This window comes from Onychomys torridus, chromosome 8 (assembly GCF_903995425.1).
Source record: "Onychomys torridus chromosome 8, mOncTor1.1, whole genome shotgun sequence".
Classification (NCBI taxonomy): Eukaryota; Metazoa; Chordata; class Mammalia; order Rodentia; family Cricetidae; genus Onychomys; species Onychomys torridus.
The window spans coordinates 37,156,196-37,180,176 of NC_050450.1; the positions used below are offsets into that span (position 1 = coordinate 37,156,196).

At 43.9% G+C, this 23,981-nt stretch overlaps 1 protein-coding gene across 2 annotated transcripts; it reads right to left on the reverse strand.

The window, feature by feature from the left end:
- Positions 1-5,224: 5,224 nt before the first annotated feature.
- LOC118589277 lies at positions 5,225-15,390 on the reverse strand. 2 transcript variants are annotated; one of them, XM_036196431.1, is made up of 4 exons: positions 15,139-15,390; positions 14,332-14,473; positions 11,425-12,657; positions 5,225-7,235 (listed from the first exon to the last, which is right to left on the reverse strand). In XM_036196431.1, exons 3-4 carry the CDS (start codon positions 12,634-12,636, stop codon positions 5,919-5,921), a joined length of 2,529 nt encoding a protein of 842 aa, XP_036052324.1. In that variant the 5' UTR covers positions 12,637-12,657; positions 14,332-14,473; positions 15,139-15,390; the 3' UTR covers positions 5,225-5,918. The 2 variants fall into 2 exon arrangements, with proteins under 2 accessions (XP_036052324.1, XP_036052322.1); XM_036196429.1 differs by lacking the exon at positions 14,332-14,473.
- Positions 15,391-23,981: the final 8,591 nt, after the last annotated feature.

Genomic DNA, 23,981 nt, shown 5'->3' on the forward strand with positions numbered 1-23,981 from the left:
TCTTCCTCTGACTCCGCCTAGGTCCACTCCTACATCCCCTATTTCATTCCAGCTTGATGTCCTCTTTTTCTCTTTTATAAATTATAGTCCAGAGTCCAATTTGTACTGCCCATACACCCATCAGGGTGGGGCCACTTTTTTTTCCTACCAGGAGTCATGCCTGCCCTTGAAGAAAATGGATTTTCCCTCTCACAGAATCCATAACTCAATGGAAGAGGCTCAATGTACTCCAGGGCATAGTTTCTCAAGCTCCCACATCTCCATGCTTGGACACACACACCCCATGCCATCTTCAGACACTAGAGCTGGCTTTAGATTTCACACGGCTTCCTGCGTGTTTGTTTTCTGGATTTTGCTGGACTGATGGGAAAAAAAAATCAGTGATTGCTCTGGTGCTTAGGATGAGGTTGAATGTGCAGACAGACCTTGGCACGACGCCCTGCTGTGTGCGCACTTGGGACTGAAGTTTCTGATGTCCTGCTTTGACAGTGAGATTGTCCTGTCTAGTCGTTCATTGTAGACCTAGAGGTGAAGGCACCCAGCTGCAAATGTGCAGTTCAGGCATTCCTCTGGGTATTTATCTGGGTCTGGAATGTCCACGAGGACTGTGTTCCTACCGCTATTGTTGTTGTGTGTCAACCAGTGGTTTCCTTGTACAGCTTTAAGCTTTGATCACTTAGTACAGCATTGTGATGTTCCAAGAATCTGCAGGCAGGAGTCATGCTCATCCACTCCACACTTACCACACACCACATTTCACTAGCACACATAGTATAAATAGACTGGAAGTTTGCAATACACCACAGGTTGAGTTGGTAGAAGCTCATTGTTGATGACTAATTGGAAATAACTTGTGTGTGTGTGTGTGTGTGTGTGTGTGTGTGTGTGTGTGTGTGTGTGGTGAGGGTTTGAGAGAAGTTTTGTGGTAGCTTGAAGTAATTGACCTTCGTAAGCACTATTAGGAGGTGTGGCTTGTTGGAATAGGTGTGGCCTTGTTAGAGGAAGTGTGTCACCATGGGGGTGGTCTTCGAGGTCTCTTTTGCTCAAGCTTCCCTCACGTTGACTTTCAGAACATTTTCTGTTGCCTGCAATGTAGGACTCAGCTACTTCTTTAGCACCCATGTCTGCCTGCTTCCTGCCATGCTCCCCAGATGACAATGGACAGAACTTCTGAAACCATAAATGAGCCGCCCCAATATAAATGTTTCTTTTGTAAGAGCTGCTGTGGTCATGGTGTCTCTTCACAGAGATAGAATCCCTAACTCAGACAGAAGTTAGTACTGGGAGTGGAGTGGGGTATTGCTGTGATAGTTCTGACCATGTTTTTGTTTGAAGGAATGTGAACCTTGGAACTGTGGAGTAGAAAAGCAGTTGAATGCATTGAGTACTGTTTAATGGGCCATACTAAAATGAGCATGGAAGACAGTGGTGTTGAATGTGACTTGACAAACTATGGGGTTTGCTCAAGAAGTTACAGAGGAGAAGAATTATAGTATGGAGGCCTTAGTAATTTGTTCTTGTGATATTTTGGTGAAGAGAGTGGCTGCCTTTTACCCTTGTTTAAAGAGTCTGCCTGAGGTTAAAGTTAAGACTTTTGGATTAATTCCATTGGCAGAAGAATTCTCAAACCAGCCTAGTATAGACTCTGCCATGTGGTTATTAGTGGTAACTCTAATGAAGATTTCTAATGAGAAGGAGCCATCCGAGGAGAGTAAATTACAACATGTACATTTTGAGGAAAAAGTCCGTGATGATAATGGACTGAACTTCTGAAACTGTAAGTGAGCCACAACAATTAAAAAAAACTTCATAGGAGTTGTGGTCATGGTGTCTCTTCACAGCCATAAAAATCCTAACTAAGACAAGGCTTCTCTGTATAGCCTTGGACATCCTGGAACTTGCTCTAGAGAGAGCAAGACAAACTCCATTTTCCCTAACTAAGATTAAAGCTGAATAAAGTTCCAGAGACATAAACACCCAGCTAAGACTCCAGTCAGGGAAACCTTGCCCCCGGGGTGGGGAGGCTGCTGGGCAAGAAATAGCTAAAACAAAGGCTTAATCCATCAAAGTCTCCACTAGTATTGGGACTCTCCAATGTATTTTGTCTTCTGTAGTTCTTCTCTTGGCTAATGTTCCTGTTAACTGAAGTATGACCCTGAAATGCAAAGGCTTGTACCCCCTAGCTTGTGGTTTTTTTCCCTTTAAAAACCTTTCATTCTGAGAGCTCATGACTGTCTTCCTTCACCTGGCTAGCCAATGTGTTGTATGAGGACCAAGCCTGGGCTTGCTTGATTTAATAAACCTCTTTGTACTTGCATTGGATACTGGCTCTCTGGTGGTCTTTCTTGGGGAGTCTCACGACTCGGGCACAACATTCTGTAGACCAGGCTAGCCTTGAACTCACAGATTTCTGTCTGCTTTTGTCTCCTGAATGCTGTGATTAAAGCTGTGTGCCACCACTGCCCAGCTGCACAGTTACTTGTATTAGTTTTCCCATTGATGTGATAAAATACTCTGGCAAAAACAATTTAAGAGCGAAGGAGTTTATTCAGGTTCACAGTTCAAGGCTACAGTTCATTGTGATGGGGAAGGCAGCTGATCACATGGCACCTGCAGTCAGGGAGCAGAGAGAGATGAAGGGTGGCACTCAGCTGGCTTTCTCCATTTTATGCAGTCCAGGGCTTTGGCCTAGGGAATGGCACTGCCCACATTTATGGCAGGTCTTCCCATCTCAATTAACTTAATCAGATAGTCCCTTACAGACATTCCCAGAGATTTGTCTCCAAGGCAACTCTAGGTCCTGTCAAGTTGAAAATCGACATAAACCAGCACACACAAACCTGCAATGTATAGAAATACTTCCCATATACATGACAAAAAGCCTCCTGTTCATAATGGACTTCTCTGCTGATTGCTTCCTCTGCTACATACACTAATGTAAAGACTTCCTACTGTCACTATTAGAGTTGAACCACACAGAAATAGATTAAAGGCTGGCTGAGACTGGGCCCTGGGTGTTCTACATGACACAGAGGCAGGGAAATGGTCACCAGGAGCAGACTGCTCAGTAGGTGGTGTCATAGAGGACAATGATTCAGAAGGATAAGAAATTACTTATGAATGTTACTCACTTACAGTGGGACATGCTAGTGGTTGATGTGACTGTGGAATAGTGATTCCCAGATGCTGGAAATGTGAAGAGAGGAGCAGAGAGAGTTTGGATAACAGGTCCCAAAGGGTAAAAAGGAAGGAGCATTTCCTGGTGTGCTGCAGGACAGCACAGAGATTCTTGTTTAAAATAACCTGTAGCTGGGTGGTGGTGGCGCATGCCTGTAATCCCTGTACTCGGGAGGCAGAGCCAGGTGGATCTTTGTGAGTCCAAGGCCAGCCTGGGCTACCAAGTGAGTTCCAGGAAAGGCACAAAGCAACACAGAGAAACCCTGTCTTGAAAACAACAACAACAACAACAACAACAACAAAATAATCTGTGATGTTCTTTATGAATAAACAGAACAGAGATGCTCAGATGCCCCAGAGACTGGGCAAGAACAGTAAAATTGTAAATGTACCCTCAGTTGGTCAGCATCTACTGTATACATGTACTTATTAATAATGGCAATTATCTGTTAGTAATATAATTCTAATATGCCTAAGAATATGGACTCCACAGTTCTTCAAAAAATGATTTATTTATCTTTACTTGATGTGCATTGGTATTTTGCCTACATGCATGCCTGTATGAGGGTGTTGTATGCCCTAGAGCTGGTGTTACAGAAAGTTATGAATTGCAAATGTGGATGCTGGGAATTAAAACCAGGTCCTCTGGAAGAGCAGTGTTTTTAGCTGTTGAGCCACCAAGATTTGATAATTATGTATTGCTTATTTGAGTCAAGTTGTCAAATTGTATCTACAAATAAGTACAATTTAAACTATAACTGTGTGACTATATATACATATATATGCTGGTATAAAGTGGGTTAGGATAATTATGGGGCTTGAAGAAATTAATTTTACATATCACCTTGTCCAGGTGATAGTACCTGTGGTAGTTTGAAATAAATGGCCCCTCTAGGTAGTGGCAGTATTAGGATGTGTGTCCTTGCTGGAGGAAGCGTGTCACTGTTGGGGACAGGCTCTGAGGTCTCTGATTCTCAAGTTATGCCCAGTGTGGGACACAGATTTCTTCTGCTGCTTTGGATCAAGGTGCAGAACTCTTATCTCCTTCTCCAGTATCATGTCTGCCTGAATGTTACCCACCATGATGACAACGGATTAAACCTCTGAACTGTAAGCTAGCCCCAATGAAGTGGTTTCCTTTATATGGTTGTCACAGATAGAGATATGATAAGTTATGGATAGGACAGTGCCGTGGTTTGAAGACCACTACACGCTCTTGTGTTAAACACCTGGTCCCCAGCATGGCATAACAGTTTTGAGTGTTGCTGAGCCTTTAGGAGGTAGGGCCTAGTTGGTGGAAGTAGGTCACGAGGGCCAGGACTTGTTACTCCTGCCCCCTGTTGTCACCTAGCTCTTTCTGCCACCAGCCTTCTTCTACAGTGAGTTCTTTCTCTCACCATGCCCATCCATAGGACAGAGAACAGGGCTCCAAAAGGTGAGGCAGATTAAATCTTTCTTCTCTTAAGTAGTTTCTGTCAGGTGTTTAGGACACTGAGACATAAAAGGATTAATACAAATACTATAGAGATTATCCAGATATATTATAAGGAGACATGGATAGGATATATTGCTCTCTGTTCTCTGAAGAACCGCCATGCAGAGCTAAAATGTGCATGCTTGCTTTCTGCACATGGAATCCATGCATGGCTCTTTACCCACCTTCTAGAAGGGCAGCTCTTCACACAGAAAGCAACACTAGAATTTTAGCAAAGTGTGATATTAGATGTGCCAAAGAGACACCGTTTCTCAATAGGATGCTGTGGACAAATAAACTGTCTAGAACTCCACATGCTGACCTCTCTCAAGTGAGGCAAGTACCAACACCCCCACTGGACATGAAACAGTAAGGTAGTGTTTTGGAGTGAGCTTACCACAAAGAAAGACATTTTATTTAAAGATTTATTTTATTTATTACATAAACAGTGTTCTTTCTGCAAGTTTGCCTGTTCTCCAGAAGAGGGAATCAGATCTCATTACAGATGGCTGTGAGCCACCATGTGGTTGTTGGGAATTGAACTCAGTACCTCTGGAAGAGCAGTCAGTGCTCTTAACTTCTGAGCCATCCCTCCAGCCCAGAAAGAAAATGTAAATAGTGCTTGTGCTGCCTACAGCCTGAAGTTTGAACTCATTCAGGTTGACTGATGAAGGATGTGAAATAAAATATCCTTGTTTTCAAAGACTGAGAGGACTTGAAGGTGTGTTCACCTATCCCTGTGTTACTCAGCTCTTCCTGGAGGGATCATGGACAATGGTCACAATCCCATCTACATGTAGCTTTTGTGTCCATCCTGGAGGGAGCATGGATGTTGGTCACAGTCTACCATGTGTCTCTTGGGTCCAGGAGATACCCCTTCATGTGGAGATGTGTGCTGGGAACCAGCCTCCTGTACTTGATAAACACCAAAAGATATTCACCAAGGCAGGAAACTGATTTCTTCATCTTAGGAGAGTATGGCAATGCCTGGAGAATATCCATGAGACAAAAGATCCAAGTTTAATTGGACAAAGGTATTTTAAGTCATCTGTTTACAACCATGTATTCTCATATGTGATATTGTAATGGGAGACAGCCTTTCCATGAGTTTTTACACTGTTGACGACTCTTCTTCCACTTGCTACAGTGACAGTCTGTCTCTGAAAGAGGAAAGGGATGGTGAATCCTCTGGCATTTCACTGCAAATGATTGCTACTTCATAGTAGGCTCCAAGTCAGGGCCCAAGGCCAGCCAGAAGGTAAGTTCCTCAAAGCTTCATAGCTGCTTCCCAGTATTCTGGGTCATCAGACACGCAGGACCCCAGCTTCTGTGATAAAAACTCCTCCTTATTGAGAAGAGTCTTGGCATCACTTGACACGGTATCAATGAAGAGACTTTTCAAATAGTAAGTCTTTCTAAAGTAAAGGCCTGCGGCAAGTGGCCCCCCAGTAACAGAGGAAATATATTCAATGTATTTCAGTAATTTTTCTTCTAAGGACATGTCTTTGGTCCTTGTTAGCAAATGGAGAGACTTGAGGTGTGCCTTGATTTCATTCACAGACACATTAAAATCCTTGGCAATCTTCTCCAGTGAGGCATCATCCAGCCCAAAGTAAGACCTGTAGAGATCCAAGGTCTCCTCTACCTTCTGTGTTTTATCTCTGATCAAGCCCCCAAATGAAATGGTGGCCCATGCTCCAGCCTTCAAGGCCTCCAGCCAGATCTTCTGTTTCAGGAAATCCCTCTTCCGGTCAATGGCAGTCTCAGTAACACTGTGCAGGGACAGCATGAAGATGTGGCGCTTGTGGGCTGGGAGCTCTCTCAGTAAGGTGGTCTCCAGCTCTGGGAAGTCAAAGGCTGACTTATCAAAGTTAGAGACCAAGAAGACTGGAGGCTCACTGGAGAGAGCCTTCTGAAGATGCTTTGAACAGTTTTCTCTGATTTCCTTTAAGACGCCATCCTTATTGAAAGTCTTAGGTTTTCTCCTCTGTTCATTACGTATATCATCATCTATCTTGGTACGGACAAAGTAGAACTTGGTATTCATCTTGGCGATGGCTTTGGCCAGATGTGCATCACTGTCTTTGAAACGTGTAGCCGAGATGATAACAAAGAAGTCATACTCACCAAACTTCATTTCAGTTAGGTAGTTTTGTGGTGGGAAGGTAGTGGACCCAATGCCAGGCAGGTCCCATATTGTCACTGTGGGAAGCTTTGGGTGTGGGTATGGAGTTCTCTTCATGGTTGTCTCTACCACCCCAGTGGGGGCTGCACCTTCTTCTTCATCCCTCACTCCCCTCAGGGCATTGATAAAGCTGGATTTGCCCACCCCTGTTTCTCCAGTCACCGCAATGTTCAGTGGGGCTCTGTCGATGTTTCTCAGAGCATCGCTGATCACAGAAGCTGCTCCTGGAAGGTTCTTATTCTCCAGGTGGGATTCAATCAAGGTGATGGTTTCCTCAGAGAGGATTTTGTTTTCCTTCCTGAAATTCTTAAAGAAGTTTTCAAAGCTGGATGCCAAAAGCTGAGCCATTGGAGCAGAGGGTCTGGAAAGTGTGCCTGTAGCTGTTTGCCATAGAAGAGGCTGAATAAAGGAGAAAGAAGACATCGTGATTATTAGTATAGCAAAGCAGGGCCTAGGATTTGTGCTACAGTAAAGCAGGATTTTGTCCTCTGTCCCTTTATAGGCAGAAGCACCTTCCTCTCTGTTCCTGGCTGCTGGCTAGATTTCTGGCCTGCATGTCCAGTGCCCTCTTTCTCAGGCTCTACTTCTCCCACGGCTTCCCTCTTCCTTTGCTGTCCAATTCGAGGTCCATTTACTCCACACAGTCTCCTCCTCTGGTGTTGATTTCTTATTTAAAATCATCTTCAAATTCTGTTTACTCTTTTTAAATTTAATACCCATACATTGTAGAAACCCTAAGGGCACAGATCAGCATATCAAAACTCTTAAACAGCATCTCCCATGGAAAGCTCTCCCTCACGTGAATGCTTGCAAACATTGCTTCTCAGCCCTCGTGACCTCTGGTCTCTTAGCACAGCCATTCTAGTTCTCTCGTGAAGTCTGTGAATAAAGGGAGAAGGACCACGAGGTGGGGAGTGGAGAAGATTCATTCCATGTCCCACAGAGGGCTGGACACATCACTCTCTGTGTGTAATAGACTGTGCTTTACTTAAAGAAGACAAATTATGTCATTTGTTGGAAAGTGGATGGAACTGGAGATAATCCTATTAAGTCAGTTAGGCCAGTCTCTGAAAGACAAATATGATTTCTAATCATGGGGCTTAGATTTTACATAGATATGTTAGTTTTCTACATATGTATGATATGAAATTGGAAGTGAAACTGTTTCCTAGGGACAAAGGGACTAATGGGTGTATTCTTAACATGCAGTATGTACATCTTTGAAAACTTCAAAAATAGATAAATAAAAAAGTCATTTGAAAGGAGATATGCATCTATGTCATCCATCATTTTTTAACAGGGAACCTAGGGGATGGTCTCAGTAGTAAGCAGACTCAGTGGTAAGCAAATTCTCCATATGTCTCTGCTTTCTTGTGTTCTGTAGACCTCAACCAAATAACCAACAAAAATGAAAAACCCAACTGGATACAGAAAGAGAGAGAGAAAAAAAACAAAAGAAAGAAGAAAGGAAGGAAGGAAAAAGGAAGGAAGGAAAAAGGAAGGAAGGAAGGAAAAGGAAGGAAAAAGGAAGGAAGGAAAAAGGAAGGAAGGAAAAAGGAAGGAAGGAAAAAGGAAGGAAGGAAAAAGGAAGGAAGGAAGGAAAAAGGAAGGAAGGAAAAAGGAAGGAAGGAAAACGGAAGGAAGGAAAAAGGAAGGAAGATGAAAGAAAGTGACATTAAGGAAGACACTAAACAAAGTGTCCTTATTTTTTTAAAGTTAAGAACCCTGAAGAAATGTGTTCCCAAACCCCTTCTCTGAGAGAGAGTCAATTCTTCCCCCACCCCCCAGAGTTAGACAGAGCTTTATTAGAAAGAAAGCAGGCCTGGAGAGAAAGGAAGAGGGCAGGAACAGAGAGGAAACACAGGAAGAGAGACAGAGTCTTAAGACAGGAGAGACAGGGTGAAGATCAGACAGGTTTCCATTAGGAAGCCACACATGTTTTCCTCAAAGGTCCACAGATTTCATATTTTGGACTTTATAGGTCACATGCAGTTCCTGTCACATACTCCTACTTTAGTATAATCTTACAAGGACATTAAAACTGTTTCTATTTCATGTATTGTACAAACCCAGACTTCATGATAGCTTTGAGTGTAGATCTAAGTTTATCAACACCAATTGCAAAAATACCAGAACTTTGGAAGAACATGTAGATCCACAGTCGTATTCTTTTCTTTTGATGTTAGAAACACATACAGGGCTTTGAATTGCAGTTGAAACACAAGGTAAATGTAGTCAGTCAGGAGAGACTGGCTTGTTGCTCTAATATTCTAGTGTATGAAGATTTCAATCCAGAAGCTTCAGTTATACAGAATTCTAGTTGTGATTCTGCCAAACACCTTGTTGAAAGCCAGATCACCAATAACAGTAAGGGATATGGAGGATGGTGTCAATATAGATCCTATAATCATTAGGAATAATATATTAAAATATCAAAACTCTCATATGAATACTTTGAGACATTGTGTTTGAAGCTGCATGCATGTGTGCAGGTGCACATGCACATAGTATGAGTCCTGTGGATCTACTTTTCTCTGCCACTCTAGTGTTGGGACTATGGCCTTAATTGGTTCACATGTAGAAGTAATATTTAGGAACTCCTGGTCATCGTGGCTATAGAAATGAATATAAATTTATGTATAATGTATTACTTACACTCTACTATTCATGTCATAGTTGCTTGCAATGCATGAGAGTACCCAGTCTTGCATGACCATCTGAGACAATGGTTCTCTCCAATTCTTCCATGGAATGGAATGAGCTAAAACTCACTAATTGCCACCAGAATAAAGATATGGCATCTAAACTGTGATGGTCGGGTAGAAATAAACCCAATATTGTGTAACAGACTAATCTTCTAAGACATATTTTTCTGGAGAAGTTGCTTAGTAAGGACTCAGTATATAAGTAGAGAGATTTCCATGTGAGGCACAAATTGCTATACTGAAGACAAGAGTTATTAAACATGACCAAGGCAATGTTACACACAAAAGATCTTAGCTCTCTAATAAAAGTTTCTGAAGAAATTGAAATGGACGAAATTCCTGTTCAATATTTCAAAAATAATGACAACTATCTCAATCACATGAGAGGGGAGGAAGAAATGTTAAGGGGGAAATACATAGCATGAGCAGGAGATTATATATGAGAAGAAAGTGAGGAAGGGACTCTGGGGTAAAGGGAGCGACCCAGAGAAGCACAAGGGCACAGTGGAAGGCAGTAGGGAAAGGAATGACTAAAACATAGAAGGGTGAATGGGAATGAATAATGACACATTTGTGTAGACATGCTGCACTATAACCCACCATGTTGTAGATGAACCGGAAAATAATAAGAATGAAAACTCAACGAGATCCAAGAGAATACTGATGAATGAAATTAGAATGAAAATGTAAGTTGCCTTAGAAAGTCAGAAGTGACATTGTGAAAGAAACCTTGAAAGTCCATTTTTAATAGCCACAATTACACACACACACAGCAGATAGGAAGCCAAGGAGAAAAGGAGAGAAGGAAGGAAGAAAAAAAGAAGGAAGAAAAGATAGAAGGAAGGAAAGTGAGGTAAAGGAAAGAAGCAACCAAATTTCAGTAATTTACCAAGGAAATGGAAAGCATTGAACGATGCTCTCAAAACACTGATGAAAGAAATCTCAAAGAAAGCTCCAAAAGATGCTAAGATTCCCATGTCTATAGCTTATCAACATTAATGTTGTCAAAGTGTCTGTACTTCACATAGTGATCTACAGAGCCAACACAATCTCATTATAACATCAGTGTCATTTAAAATAGAACTAGACTGTGGAATTATAAAATTCACATGGACACACAAAAGATTGCAAATAGCCCAAACAATATGAATCAAAAAGAACAGGGCTAGGAGGCATCATAATACCTGATTTCAAGGCATAGTACAGAGCCACAGCAAACATTATGGCAGTGGCATGAAAACAGGCCCCTAGACCAACCAACTGACCAGAAGAGAAGACCCCGAAATGTCTCCAAACATGTACAGCCAACTGAGTGCATCGACAGTCAATCAACATCTCAGTAAGTCTTCAAAAACTAATACTGCACAAAGGACACATTGTTGAGAAATGGAACTGGGCAAACTGGACTCCAGGCAAAACTAAAACTTGACCCTTATCATTCATCCTATACAAAATCCAGCTTTAAATGGGCCAAGGAGCTTAATATAAGATGAAGAATTTGGAGCTCCTAAAGGGAAATGAGTATGAAAAACTTGATCAGATTTTTCCACATAGAATTCCCAAAGCATAGGAAACAAAAGCAGTCAGACAAGGAGGATTTCTTCTAATGGAAATGCTTCTTAAAAACAAAGCAAATAAAAATACAGCAATGAGGCAATTTATAATGAAGAGCCTTAAGAGTGCATCATGTAACAGTCTCAATCAGAGAGACCATAAGATCTCAACAGGTGCAGAAAATGAATTTGACAAAATTCCTTAGAGTCACTGTGAAACATTTCAACAAAGTGAGATAGCAAGGTACTTCCTGGAACAACTGTGAAAACCCTATTTTTCCCCATTGACTCCTCCCAGTGTGAGAGGTGTTAGAATTGAATTGAACTTACCTTCTCCATAAAAAACTCTTCTTTGCTAAGGAGACTTTTAACATCATTTGCCACAGTGTCAATGAAGTAATTTTGCAAGTGGAAAACCTTTGAAAAGTAAGGACAGCTAATGTACTCTAATAGTTTATCTGTTAAGGATTTACCCTGCTCTTCTGAGAACAATTGTGGAGATTTAATGTTCGCCTTGAGTTCTTCCAGTGGCAAGTGCAAATCCTCAGCAATGTTCTCCAGGGATGCCTCATCCAGGCCAAAGGAAGATCTGCAGAGGTTCAAAGTCTCTTCCAACTTCTCTATGTCATTTTTGGTCAAGCCCATAAATGGTATGGTGGCCCATGCTCTTGGCATTACAGATTCCTTCCAGACCTTCTGTTTTAGTGCATCCCTCTTCTGGTCTATGGTGGAATGAGTCACAGTTGGCAAAGTGAGCTTGAAGAGGTGGCGTTTCTGGGCTGGGAGCTCCCTCAGAAGGGTGGTCTCCAGCTTTGGGAAGTCAAAGTCAGACACATCAAAGTTAGAGACTAAGAAGACTGGAGGCTCCTGCTGGGTAACTTCCTTAAGTATACTGGAAATGGAATTTCGAATCTCCTTTAAGACGTTCTCTCTATTAAATCTCTGAGGACGACACCGTTTTTGAACCACTAGATCATGATCTGTGTGGGTTCGTACAAAATAGAAAGTCCTATTCGCTTGCACAATGGCTTTGGCTAGTTCTGCATCATTATGTTTAAAGCGTCCAGAAGAGACAATAATGAAGAAGTCATACTCCTCAAACTTGATTTTCTTCAGATAATCATGTGGTTGGAAGGCAGTGGACCCGATGCCAGGCAGGTCCCATAGTGTTACACTGGGACACTTGGAGTATGGGTATGATGTCCTCTCCGTGGTTGTACATATGACTCCAGTGGAAGCAGCCGCACCCTCTTCATCAGGCCCCACTCCCTGCAGAGCATTGATGAGACTGGATTTTCCAGCCCCAGTCTCCCCCATCACTGCAATGTTCAGTGGGGCTTTCTCAATGTCACTCAGAGCATCTCTGATGGCAGAAACTGTTCCCTGAAGGTTTCCATCCTCTAGGTATGATCCAATCAAGGTGATTAATTCCTGAGACAGGACTTTGGTTTCCATCTTGAAATTTTGAAGATTGGAGTCAAGGCTGGAGGTCAAAACAGGGTCCTCCTTCTGGGGTGATGTAGAAGAGGAGGTCTGACCCATGACTGGGAGTAGTTGATAATACTAAAGGGAGGAAAGAAACAGGAAGTTCAAAGAATTAGTTCAGACAGAGCTAGCCAGCGGGAAAGCAGAGCCCCTATAATGGCCCCACATTGCAAATAGGCTTTCCCCCCTTTAATCAAATGCTCAGGACTCAACTGCATTTACTTCTGGCATGGATGTAGATTTTGGCTCAACTCAGAGTCCTTTACCCTTGACCATTTTCCTCTTTAGAGCACTTTGAGTTCTTCAAGGTCAAATTCAAACTTATAACACCTGCACTAAGGAGGTCAGGCTATGGAGCTCATGTTTGAGGTCAGCCTGGGCTATGATAGCAAGACCTTTGTCTGCAAAAGAAATTACCCAAGTACAAAGCTTTGTCAGTCTCTTCAAATAAGGTCATATTATGACAAGTAAGTTGAGTTTCAGGCTTTCAGTTTTACTTTAATAATTGACATGAATGGTAATTATTCAAATTCAACTGGAGAGCACAACCCATGTTCAGAAGAAGTGGTCTTAAGGATTTTGGAGACCCTTGTTGTATCTATCCTGGGTTTCCTATGACTGTGATATCTAAGAAACTCCTTTTACTCTTTGGTGCTGAAAACCCTCTGTTTTGGCAATCAAAACCATGTGGTTGTGGTGGTCATAGGCTCTGCTGTGGGGGAGCTGCCAATGTGGTTTTGTGAAATTCTGCATAATATGCCCATCAATTTTCCATCTAAATATTTGTGTTTGTATCCGTGAATTAGTACTGTTGTCTATGCTGGCCATGGAAGCTGCCCTATAGGAGTAACTATAGAGTAACTCACAATGAAGTTGAGAATAAGCAATGCTGAATGCTCAGCCGGATGTGGGAAGTCTGTGTCACCCCCTCCAATGCTCAGTGTAATGCAGAAGAGACAACAGAAAGGATGTAAGGACTGGAGGAAGGCTGGATGTTTTGACAATGTACAAAAGAAATGTTACCCGGAAGGGTAAACAGTCAAATAATTCAGTCAATTAGTGCCCTAATGAGCTGTAGAGACAGTCATCAAGAGACTAAATAAAATGACCAATAAATACTTGAAAATGTTTTCAATAGCCTGAGCTATCAGAGAAGAACAAATTAAAGCTGCTTTGAAATTCCATCTGAACAAAGTCAGAATAGCTACCATCATGAAACACACTAACAAAAACAGCAAATGCTGATGAGAACATAGAGAGAGGAACCGTTCACTGTCAGAAGCTGGTGCAGCTCCTCCAGAAATAAGTACGAACTTTCTTAAGAAAGTTCATCGCTGGCCCAGGAATCCCATTGATTCAACCTGAAGGACTCTTCGTCAACAGACCACAGAGATGAAAGCACATGCATGAAATGATGTCAGTGTAGATATCTGTATACAGAAGAATGGACAAAGGAAACATGACAGAGACACAATGGGATTCCATGTAGCTGGGAAGAAAAATGAAAGCATGACATTTTCAGAAAAGTGAGTATAATTGGAATCATTGATCAGAGAAAAGAATCCAGATCACAGCAAGACTAATATCCCACATTGTCTTTCACAGGCTGAACCTAATCTTAAAAGCATGTGTGTCTGTACCTGTGTTAGATCACAGTTTCAAAAAGGGATCATGAAAGGCTGAAGAGGTTTAAGGGAGGTGGGCAATCAAACAACAAGATTATATGATATTTTACAGAAAAATAGTAAATACCTCTGCATGATCCTCAAGTCAGTACTGAGCATGGCATACTCTCTGAAGTGTTTGGAAAACCACAACCTCAGTAATGTCATCATTGAAGGAGTTTATACCCTGCCATAGAGATAGTTTCCTCAGTGCAGATAAAATAGTTGATCTGAGACAGAGAAAAACACCACTTAGAAGCTTTCTCTTCCAAACCCAACCCAAAGACCTTCCTTTTCCACAGGTAGTCCAGGTAAAGCTCATGTCTTCTCACAGATTCACTGTTCACTAGGTGATACCAGTGGGTGTTCTGATCCTAGAACTGGATTCCCATGGTGTAAAAAAAATAAACAGTTACAGCAGAGCTGGGTGTGGTGGTACACACCTTTAATCTCAGCACTAGGAGTCAGAGGTCGAAGGATTTCTTTGAGTTGGAGGCCAGGCTGATTTTCATGTTCTAGACCAGCCAGAGGCACACAGAGTGATCCAGTCTCAAAGAAAACAACAAATAAAAACACCAGCTACAACTACAAACACCCACCCCAAACAGGTTACAGCATTGACTCTGAGGATCTAGCCACACAGCCTGCCCTCCTTCTCCAAGCTTAAGTTCTCCTCAGAAGAGCAACAGACCCAGGAATGCACAGGTGATAGAAAAGTTTGTTGCTGTCTTGATGGTGGGTTGGGGTCTTCTGTGGTGCAGAAGACAGAGAAGGGTCCTACTGAGCGAAATAAAGCAGAATACAAGCTCCTCTGCCCTGGTGCCAGGAGTTCACCTTCCATGTCATAAGTAAGTAGGATTTTTAGTCAAGCTGCACTTAGAAATCCTTCACATACCTGCTCCTGAGTGATGATGTGAGTGGACCTCCTGAGAGGTCAGGTCTTCTCTGGAAGCAAGGTCACTGGGGTAGCTCTCCTAGGGAATCCTCTAAGCTGGGATGTTTGGGAACCAGATGGGATGCAGAGTGCCAGTTCTGGTGTTTGAGGAGATCAGAACAGCTGGTAAGTGAAGGTTGATCTGCCTGGGTTTCCTTCCAGATGCTGCTGCATAGTCTTTGCTCTCTGCTCTTCATGTCCTGGATCAGAATACTGCCTTCCTGGTGTGGGTAGGGTTTGGTTTCTATTCTTTGAACCAGCTGACGGGTTTACACAAATCAGCTGACTAGGTTTCACATCCTCCTTCAGAGAGGGAGGCGGAGCTCTGCTGAAGTGGCCTGAGTCCAGCTGCAGGGCTTCCTGAGTGCTTGGGTACCATGGTAACCAACTCCAGTGTCAGCGCTCCCTGGCACTGACCACTTTGCTTCCTATCTCAAGACCCTCTGCTCAGATGATGGCGTCTATTGCTGGGCAGTGTTGACTTTCAGACCCGGGGAGCCCAGGGTGCAAGGGTTGCAGACATTTGCTGTACCCCACACCCTTGCTTGCTGTCCTGTTGACTTTCTCTCTCTCCCCCAGTGGACACTGTAAGTGGACATGTGTTTGTAGGGCTGTTGTCACTCAGGTCCCATTCACCTTACTGTGAGACAGCATTCTCACCGGCTCAGACTTCACCAATTAGGCAAGGCTGCCTGGCAAGTGAGCTCCAGGGAGAAACTGACTGTCTCCCTAGCCACTCAGGGGAATTTCCAGTGTGATGGTGAACATTAGGTTTGGAGGATAACCTTACAGTGCTTATAAACTCAACATTGTTGTAGCTTCTGAAAGTCCTGAGGAAGTTCCTCCTCCTTGAATGTTCCCTGTCAGCTGCCCGAGACGGACCACTTCCTGGGGCTGTTGGGCTATTCTTAAAACAATAGCTAGCTGTTGTAAAACATTTCACTGCCCCAGCTATTTCTAAAAGGTAATGGGCCACAAGATTAAACAGGCTAGGACAGGTGTCTCCTTGATGGGTAAGGTGACCTGCTGACGTCCCATGCTACCTAAGTCAGAAGCTCATTTTTTAGTAAAAGTTGTGGGGGAACTGTAGGTCCCTGGCCCCTGTTTTGGGTAACTGTTGCCTTGCTTGCTGACCTTGACCTTGATATCCTCCCTATGCTAATTCCCCCTATGCTAATTCCCCACCTGATTCCACCTTCCTGAATGCTTAAGGGAAGCTCCTTGTCTGTGAATCCAGCATATTGGGCATTACCTGCTTAGATGCAAGATTGTAAAACATCAGGAGTGGGGTGGGGATTTAGGTCAATGGTAGAGTGCTTGCCTAGCAAGCTCAAGGCCCGGGGTTCCATCCTCAGCTGAAAAAAAAAAAATCAGAAGCGAACTTCTGCCATCCGGGGTTCCCTCATTGTGCTGTAAGTCTGTATTTAAGACCTCCTCCCTCCTTCAATAAATGACATTCGACATTCAAAAAAAAAAGAAGAGGGGGTCAAGAACATGGGACCTAAGTAGGCCCTCTGAATGTGGGTGACAGCTATGTGACTTGATCTGTTTGTGGGGTCCCTGGCAGCAGGACCAGGACTTATCCCAAGTGTATGAACTGGCTTTTTGGAGCCCATTCCCTGTGGTGGGATACCTTGCTCAGCCTTGATACAATGGGGAGGGCCTAGGCTCTCCTTCAACTTGGTATGCCAGACTTTGTTGACTACTATGGGAGGCCTTACCCACTCTGAGGAGTGGATGGGGGCAGAGTGGGAGGGAGGTGAGGAGGCGGGAGAAGGGGAGGGAGGGGGAACTGGGGTTGGTATGTAAAATGGAAAAAAATTTTAATAAATAAGCATATTTAATAATAAAAAAATTAAACAGGCTAATGGCAAAGTTCTGCTTTTGTATGAGACTCTTGCTTGCTTGGATGGCTGAGGCACATGCTGGACATCTGTTATAAAATCAAGGCTTTCTCACACCCAGAAGGATATGAGTTAATTTGGCTCCCCAAAATTATATCTTTGTGGGTTTTTTTTCCTCCTAAATAATGCTTTGGCTAACAATTGTCAGCGCCTTACCTAGAGAACTCTCTCTGGTCCTGGCCAGTCTTTTTGTTTTTGTTTTTTAATTTAATAATAACAAACCTCTGATTTACTAAAGTTAAAACTTGGACTGAAACCTACTCTGAAGGACCCCAGCCCCACAGCCCCACAAGGGAAATGCTGGAGCAGGGAAAAGCACTGACTCAGACTCCTGTCTCTGTAGTGTGTGTCCCAGGGGTGAGAAGTCTGTGCCTGCTGAGGCCAGGGGTGGGTTTGGTGAGGGTGGGGTTCAATTTAATGACATGCTGGAGTCAGTTTAATAGAGAGTGGACTTCTCCGTGGGATCAGAAACTGGTGTTCTCCATGAGGATGGAGGAAAAGTTTCTCTGCAAAGTGCAATGCAGCGGGTGGGAAGCTGGAGCCAGGAAGACCAGCCATGTTGCTCTCTGAGGTTCAGGGAAGCTCTGGAGTTGACTACCCCTCTAGCATTTCCTGGCAGGATCTTAATAGAAAGTTGGGTAAAGAGGAGCAGGGGTGGATAATGAGAGAGAGAGGGTGAAAGAGAGAGGCAGAGAAGGGGAGGGCGGGAGGAAAGAAGGGAGAGAGAGAGAGAGAGAGAGAGAGAGAGAGAGAGAGAGAGAGAGAGAATATCCAGGGCATGGGCAGACAGACCCTGGAGCTCTGACTTAAGCAAAGCTGCAGGGTACTCAGCACAAACTCTACCTACTGAGGTCTCCATATTGCCCAGAGTTTTGGACAATGTGACCCACTGTTGTGTAACAGATTTCTCTGAGAGTGAAACATTCCATCCTGCTCGGAAGTTCTTTAAGCAGAGAGGTAAACAACTCAAAATACCTTCAGGTGAAAGACCCCAGACTCCTGGGATACTTTTGGCTGCGGGAGGGTGCCCCAGAAACCAAGACTCCAAACCAGCAGATGCAACAAGCAAGAGGAATTTATTCAGCGTTTGCGCAAATGGACTCTCTGCCCTGGTCAGTCAGAGAGCCCTGAGCAGTGGTTACAAGCATTTTTAAAGGTAAAAACCACAGAATTAGCATAAGACACCAGGTGGTCCGGGATTGGCCCAATTTAATATACTCCAATTGGCCCAATATACTCCAGCAATCATTTTGCTACTCTGGAAATTTTGTAACACTTGTCATAAACTGGTTGGCTCAGGGAAAATCTAGGGGGAGCGGTTATCCTGGAGGGGAGTTCACATAGTTACAGGCTTGTGATTGGTTGACATTTGACCTAGTTTGCTGGACTAGCCAGATGGTCCTTATCTTGGGTCCCATTTAGGGAATTTCCAAACAGGAACTTATACACGTTTGTTCTTTATCTACGACTACAGACCTTGTCCCAGGGCCGGCATCTGGACTCTGAAACTTTTTAATTATTTCCAGGGAGGGGAAGGGTCAGTGCTTAACGCAAGCAAGTTTACAGAAGCAAAATTAGCAATTAGCAATTGTAAATTGTAACTCTAATTTTTTTCTTTCACAGGAAGTCCATGAAACAGACTAAATTTGCTAGACCCTTCCCTGCCAGAGTAAGCAATAAAAGCTGAGGGTCCTTCTTAAAGCTGAACTGCAAAGAAAACTCCAAGCTGCCTGGAAGAGGGTTAGACCAGAGTCACTCAGAAAGGAGACTCTCCAATCTGTTGAGCTGCTCCAGGTTTCCTAGCTTTTGTGAGCTGCTACTGATGCAGGGGTGGGCCTTGGTGATGCATCTCTCTTTGAGTATTTCCTGCTCCTGTAACTCCTCACACATATTCCAGTAAGCAATCCCAATAAAATTTACTGGGTCACCAAGTTGGCCTTTGGTCTTAGCTTGAAAGGAAAAGTATCAGTTCAGGACCCCCAAGACCAAGTTCTCAGCACAAGGAGATTGATTTGCCACAGAAGGACAGAGGGCAGGAGTAGGAGACAAAGGCAAGAGGTAGAGGACAAGGGAGAAGAGGAAGGAATCAGTGGAAAGGGCAAAGGACGGCCTCTGGATATAGGGGAGACAGATGTGGCACATAGGAAAATGGAGGTTTAAAAACGATACAAGGGAAACACTGTGTTAGGTTCAAGTGTTTAATTATAATTGGGCATGCTAATTAGGAGAGCCAAAGCAGGCTTCTAGATTACTGGACTTTGGTAGTCAGGCTCAGGAGGAGGACCAGCCAGCTAAGGAAATAGACCCTGATGGCTAGCTTTAGGAATGTAACCTAATAGTTTTTAGCAAGGCACGGGGAATGTTAGAGAAGAGGAAGGCCTGCCAGAGCCATGTTCATCATGCTTGTGCTGGTCAGAGTCACTTTAATCTGTGTTTTGTCTGTGATGGGCCTCTATCTGAGGTGAGTAGGTGTGGGTTCTGTCTACAGAAAAATTAGTCACACAAGACTCACCGGCCTGAAATCCACACTGTCCATCTCCATTTGGTCACTCACAATACAATTTATGTCATTCTCTAGGGATTCTTCCCACCTCTCAGGTAAACTTTAACCTGTGCACCGTCCTCCATCCCATACAACCTTGTCCTCTCCTTCACCAAAACCCTTGGTGCACATGTTTCCAAATATCCAAGTTATCTATGCAGATTTCCATGAAGCTCAGTACCCTGTCTCCTCTCTTCTAGGATCTGTCATCCCCTGTTCCCAGTGCCTGACTTCTCCCAATTCATTTAGCCAGGGGTGAGGGTGGGTCTCAGGCCCCTGCAATCCTCTACCTAAGAGAGTAATGATTGTGAAATCCTCCTGTATTGAGTAATAACTCTGGCCACCTTTTATCTTATTTCTTTTTTAAATCAGTTGAGATAACATTACCCAGAAGTATTTGTGTCGTGTCAAAAATCACTGAGGTTGATTCACACTGACACACACCTTTCATAGTCTCTCCACTTCTGAGGTCTTGGATGTCTTAATGAGAAGGCAGAGAAAGTGTCACTCACAGCTCACATGGGCTTTCAGAAGCACAGTTTTGGAAGGTCTGAACCATTTCATGCTCTTCTGAGCAGAACAGGAAGTGGGGTGTTAGAAAACACAGGATGGCTGTGGGATGACTCACGACTGACCCTGCTGAACTCAGTGCTGGGTGGAGTGGGTCACTGCAAATGCACAGGGCAAGTGTTTCTCTCTTTCCTTTCCTGGGTTTTGCAGGATCCGAGGAGTGTCTCTGTGCTGTGTTGTCACTCCCGCGTTCAACAGTGTTGTCCTCGTCAGATCTGCTCATTAGTCATTTACCACCATATCTCACCATTCCAGGAACCTGCTGAACTCCTGCTCTTTAGCTCTGACCTGACTGTTAACTGCAGAGGTTAGTGATGGAGACCCAGTACACTGCTACCCACAACCCCATGCACAGTGGGGAAAGTTAAAGTGGCAGCTTTCTGACTCAGGCAGTAAAACAGCAACAAATGACCTTGTAGGAATAATCCTGGATCAAGAACAGAAAGGGAGAACAAGGAATAACAGACCATGATAAATGAAGACCACATGAGAACAGGAAGAAGCAAAGTGCTAGAGAGGTCCCCAGAAATCCACAATGATACCTCTACTGTAGACCTTGGCAATGGTCGAGAGAAAACCTGATCTGACCTAGTCTGGTGATCGGAAGGCCAAACACCCTAACGGCCATGCTGGAACTCTCATCCAATAACTGATGGAAGCTGATGCAGAGATCCCTGGCCAGGCCCAAGGTGGAGCTCCTGGAGTCCAATTGTTGAGAAAGAGGAGGGACTGTAAGAGCGTGAATTGTTGAGACCAAGATTGGAAAAGCACAAATAGCCAAACTAATGGAAACACATGAACTATGAACCAAAAGCTGTGGAGGCCCCAACTGGATCAGGCCCTCTGGATAAGTGAGACAATTGAATAGCTTGAACTGTTTGGGAGGCACCCAGGCAGTGGGACCCAGACCTGTCCTTAGTGCATGAGCTGGCTGTTTGGAACCTTGAGCTTACACAGAGACAATTTGCTCATCCTGGAAGGAGGGGACTTGACCTGCCTGTACTGAATCCACCAGGTTGAAGTAAATCCCCAGGGGAGTCTTGGCCCTGGAGGAGATGGGAACGGAGGGGAGTGGATGGGGAGAAGGTGGGGCGGCAGAACCCATGGCTGATATGTAAAATTAAAACACAAATATAATAATAAAAAAAGATGTAGGGCACTCAGCTACTACTCTACCATCACGTCTGCCTGTATACCACCATGTTGTACCTTGATGATAATGGACTAAACCTCTGAAGATGTAAGCTACCTCAATTAAATGCTTTCCTTTATAAAAGAAAAAAAAAAAGTAGAGAAAAAGGGGAGGTCTGTGTTGGAGTGGGCTAGGATGCGGTGGTATATTTGATTAGGCATGTTAATTAGGTAGCCAAAGGGGACTGTTGATTGCTGGACTTTAATTTTTTGATGTCTGGACCCTAGTAGTCATCCTCAGGAGGAGGAAATGGCCAACTAAGGAAATAGACCTTGGGGACTAGCTTTAGCGATGTAATCTAATGGTTTTCAGCAAGGCAGAGGGAACTAGGGGGAAGGGCAAGGCCTACCAGACCACATGCTCCAGTGGACTAGTGTCCCCTAACTCCCACCTTTTTGCTTTATTTATGGGTGGCTTGGTGTTGAGTAAATGGGCATTATTCTCCCTGGCTGCTTCCTGCTGACCTTGGTGTATAGTTATTGAGGGACCCAAGAAAGCTGGGTTGTTGGCTAAGGCTGGGAAGAGCAGGCTGTGTCAGTTGATGTCCAAGTTCTGCAGGACCATCTGAGTCTAAGGAAGTGTAGTCTGTGATGCTGGACCATGGTGTAGATCCTGAAGAAACAGCTGGTGTTAGGCTGGAGTAGTCTGTAGTTGATTTGAAATCTGTTGGGACAGACAAATGGCTACCTGGACAGAGGTAAAGTTAAGGGATCTAGAAAAATGTTTTTCATAGATGTACATTGGAAAATGTTAGGTTTGTGGTTTTGGTAATTGGAGAAAAGGAGTGTCAAGCCCAGGCAAAGGGGGAGAGATCCCATGGAAAGGGGAGAGTCTCAGGGAAAAAGAAGAGATCCCAGGGAAAGGGGAGAGATCAGAGAAAAGGGAGAGATCCCTGTAAAAGTGGAGAGTTCCCAGGAAAAGGGGAGAGATCTCACCCTTAGGAATAGGCAGAAAAACTTAGGCTGTTAATTGGCAGGAGACTGATCTAGAGTCTGTTTGTGAGTTTTTCAGATCCAGGAAAATTTAGATGGGCTATTCAAAAACACACACACACACACACACACACACACACACACACACACACACACACTCACACTCACAGAGAGAGAGAGAGAGACAGACAGAGAGAGAGAGAGAGACATACACAGTTGACTGTTATCTGACTCAGGCAGTAAAACAGCAGCAAATGACCTTGCAAGTGTAATTTTTAAGAAGAGAAAAATGGGGAGATCTGTGATGCACTGTGCTAGGATTAGGTGGTATATTTGATCAGGCATGTTAATTAGGTGAGCCAAAGGGGGCTGTTGATTGCTGGCCTTTAATACTTTGTCATCTGGACTCTGGTAGTCTTTGTCAGGAGGAGGATTGCCAAATAAAGGAATTCACCTAGGGGGCTAGCTTTAGGGATGTAATCTAACAGTTTTCAGCAAGGCATAGGGAACTAGAGAGAAGGGCAAAGCCTGCCTGACCCCCATTGTCAAGTGGTTTAGTGTCCCCTAACTCCCAGCTTTTTGATTTATTATTGTGTGGCTTGGTGTTGAGAAAATTGGCATCATTCTCTCTGACTGTTTCCTGCTGACCTTGGGGTATAGTCATTAAGGGACCCAAGGGGGTTGTCGGTCAAGACCAGGAAAAGCAGGCTGTGTCAGTTGATGTCCAGGTTTTGTGGGACCATCTGAGGCTAGGGAAGTGTAGTCTATGATGCTGGACTAGGATCTAGATTCCAAGGAAACTGCTGGTGTTGGTGCTAGAGTTTGCTGGAGTACTTACTCTGTAATTGATTTGAAGTCTGTTAGGACAGCTTGATGACTCCCTGGACAGAAATAAAGTTAAGGTGTCTAGAAAAAAATTTCTTTTCTCATTTGTACATGTGAAAATGTTAGGTTCATATTCCTGGTAGTTGAAAAAAGTAGTCCAAGACCAGGGAAACAGGGAGAGATCCCAGGGAAAGAGGAGAGATTCCAGGGAAAGGGGAGAGTTCCCAGGGAAAGGAGGATTTCCAAGGGAAAGTAAACAGATCCCAGGGAAAGGGGGAGATCCCAGATCCCAGGAAAGGGGGAGATCCCAGGGAAAGGGGAAGATACCAGGGAAAGGGGAAAGATCTCACCCTTAGGAATAGGCAATAGGCAGGAAAATTTAGGCTGTTGAATTGCAGGAGTACTTAGCTGTAGTCTGTTCTTTTGTTTTTGGGAGGATCCAGGAAAATTTAGATCAGCTACACACACACACACACACACACACACACACACACACACACACACACACGGTTAATTGAGGGAACAACTGTTATCTGAAAGCAGGGTCTGGTTGTGTTGAGAAGAATACAATTTGAGAGGCTCTTGTTATATCAAGACTTTTTTGGGGCTGTCTAGGTGGATTTTGAAATTGAAATACTGTAGGAACACAGATGTTTGCAGGGGCTCTTGGCAAACAGTGAGAGGTCCAGTCTGTAACATGTTTGAGTGTTGGTGTGGAAAGGTTCAGAGAATTTGGCTTTGATTCCCTAACTGGGACTGGGATGGTCAAGGGAACAAGGGGTCAGTAGTGGGGGTAGAGAATTGGCAACTGGGGTATCAGTAGCAGTAGAGGGACTGTG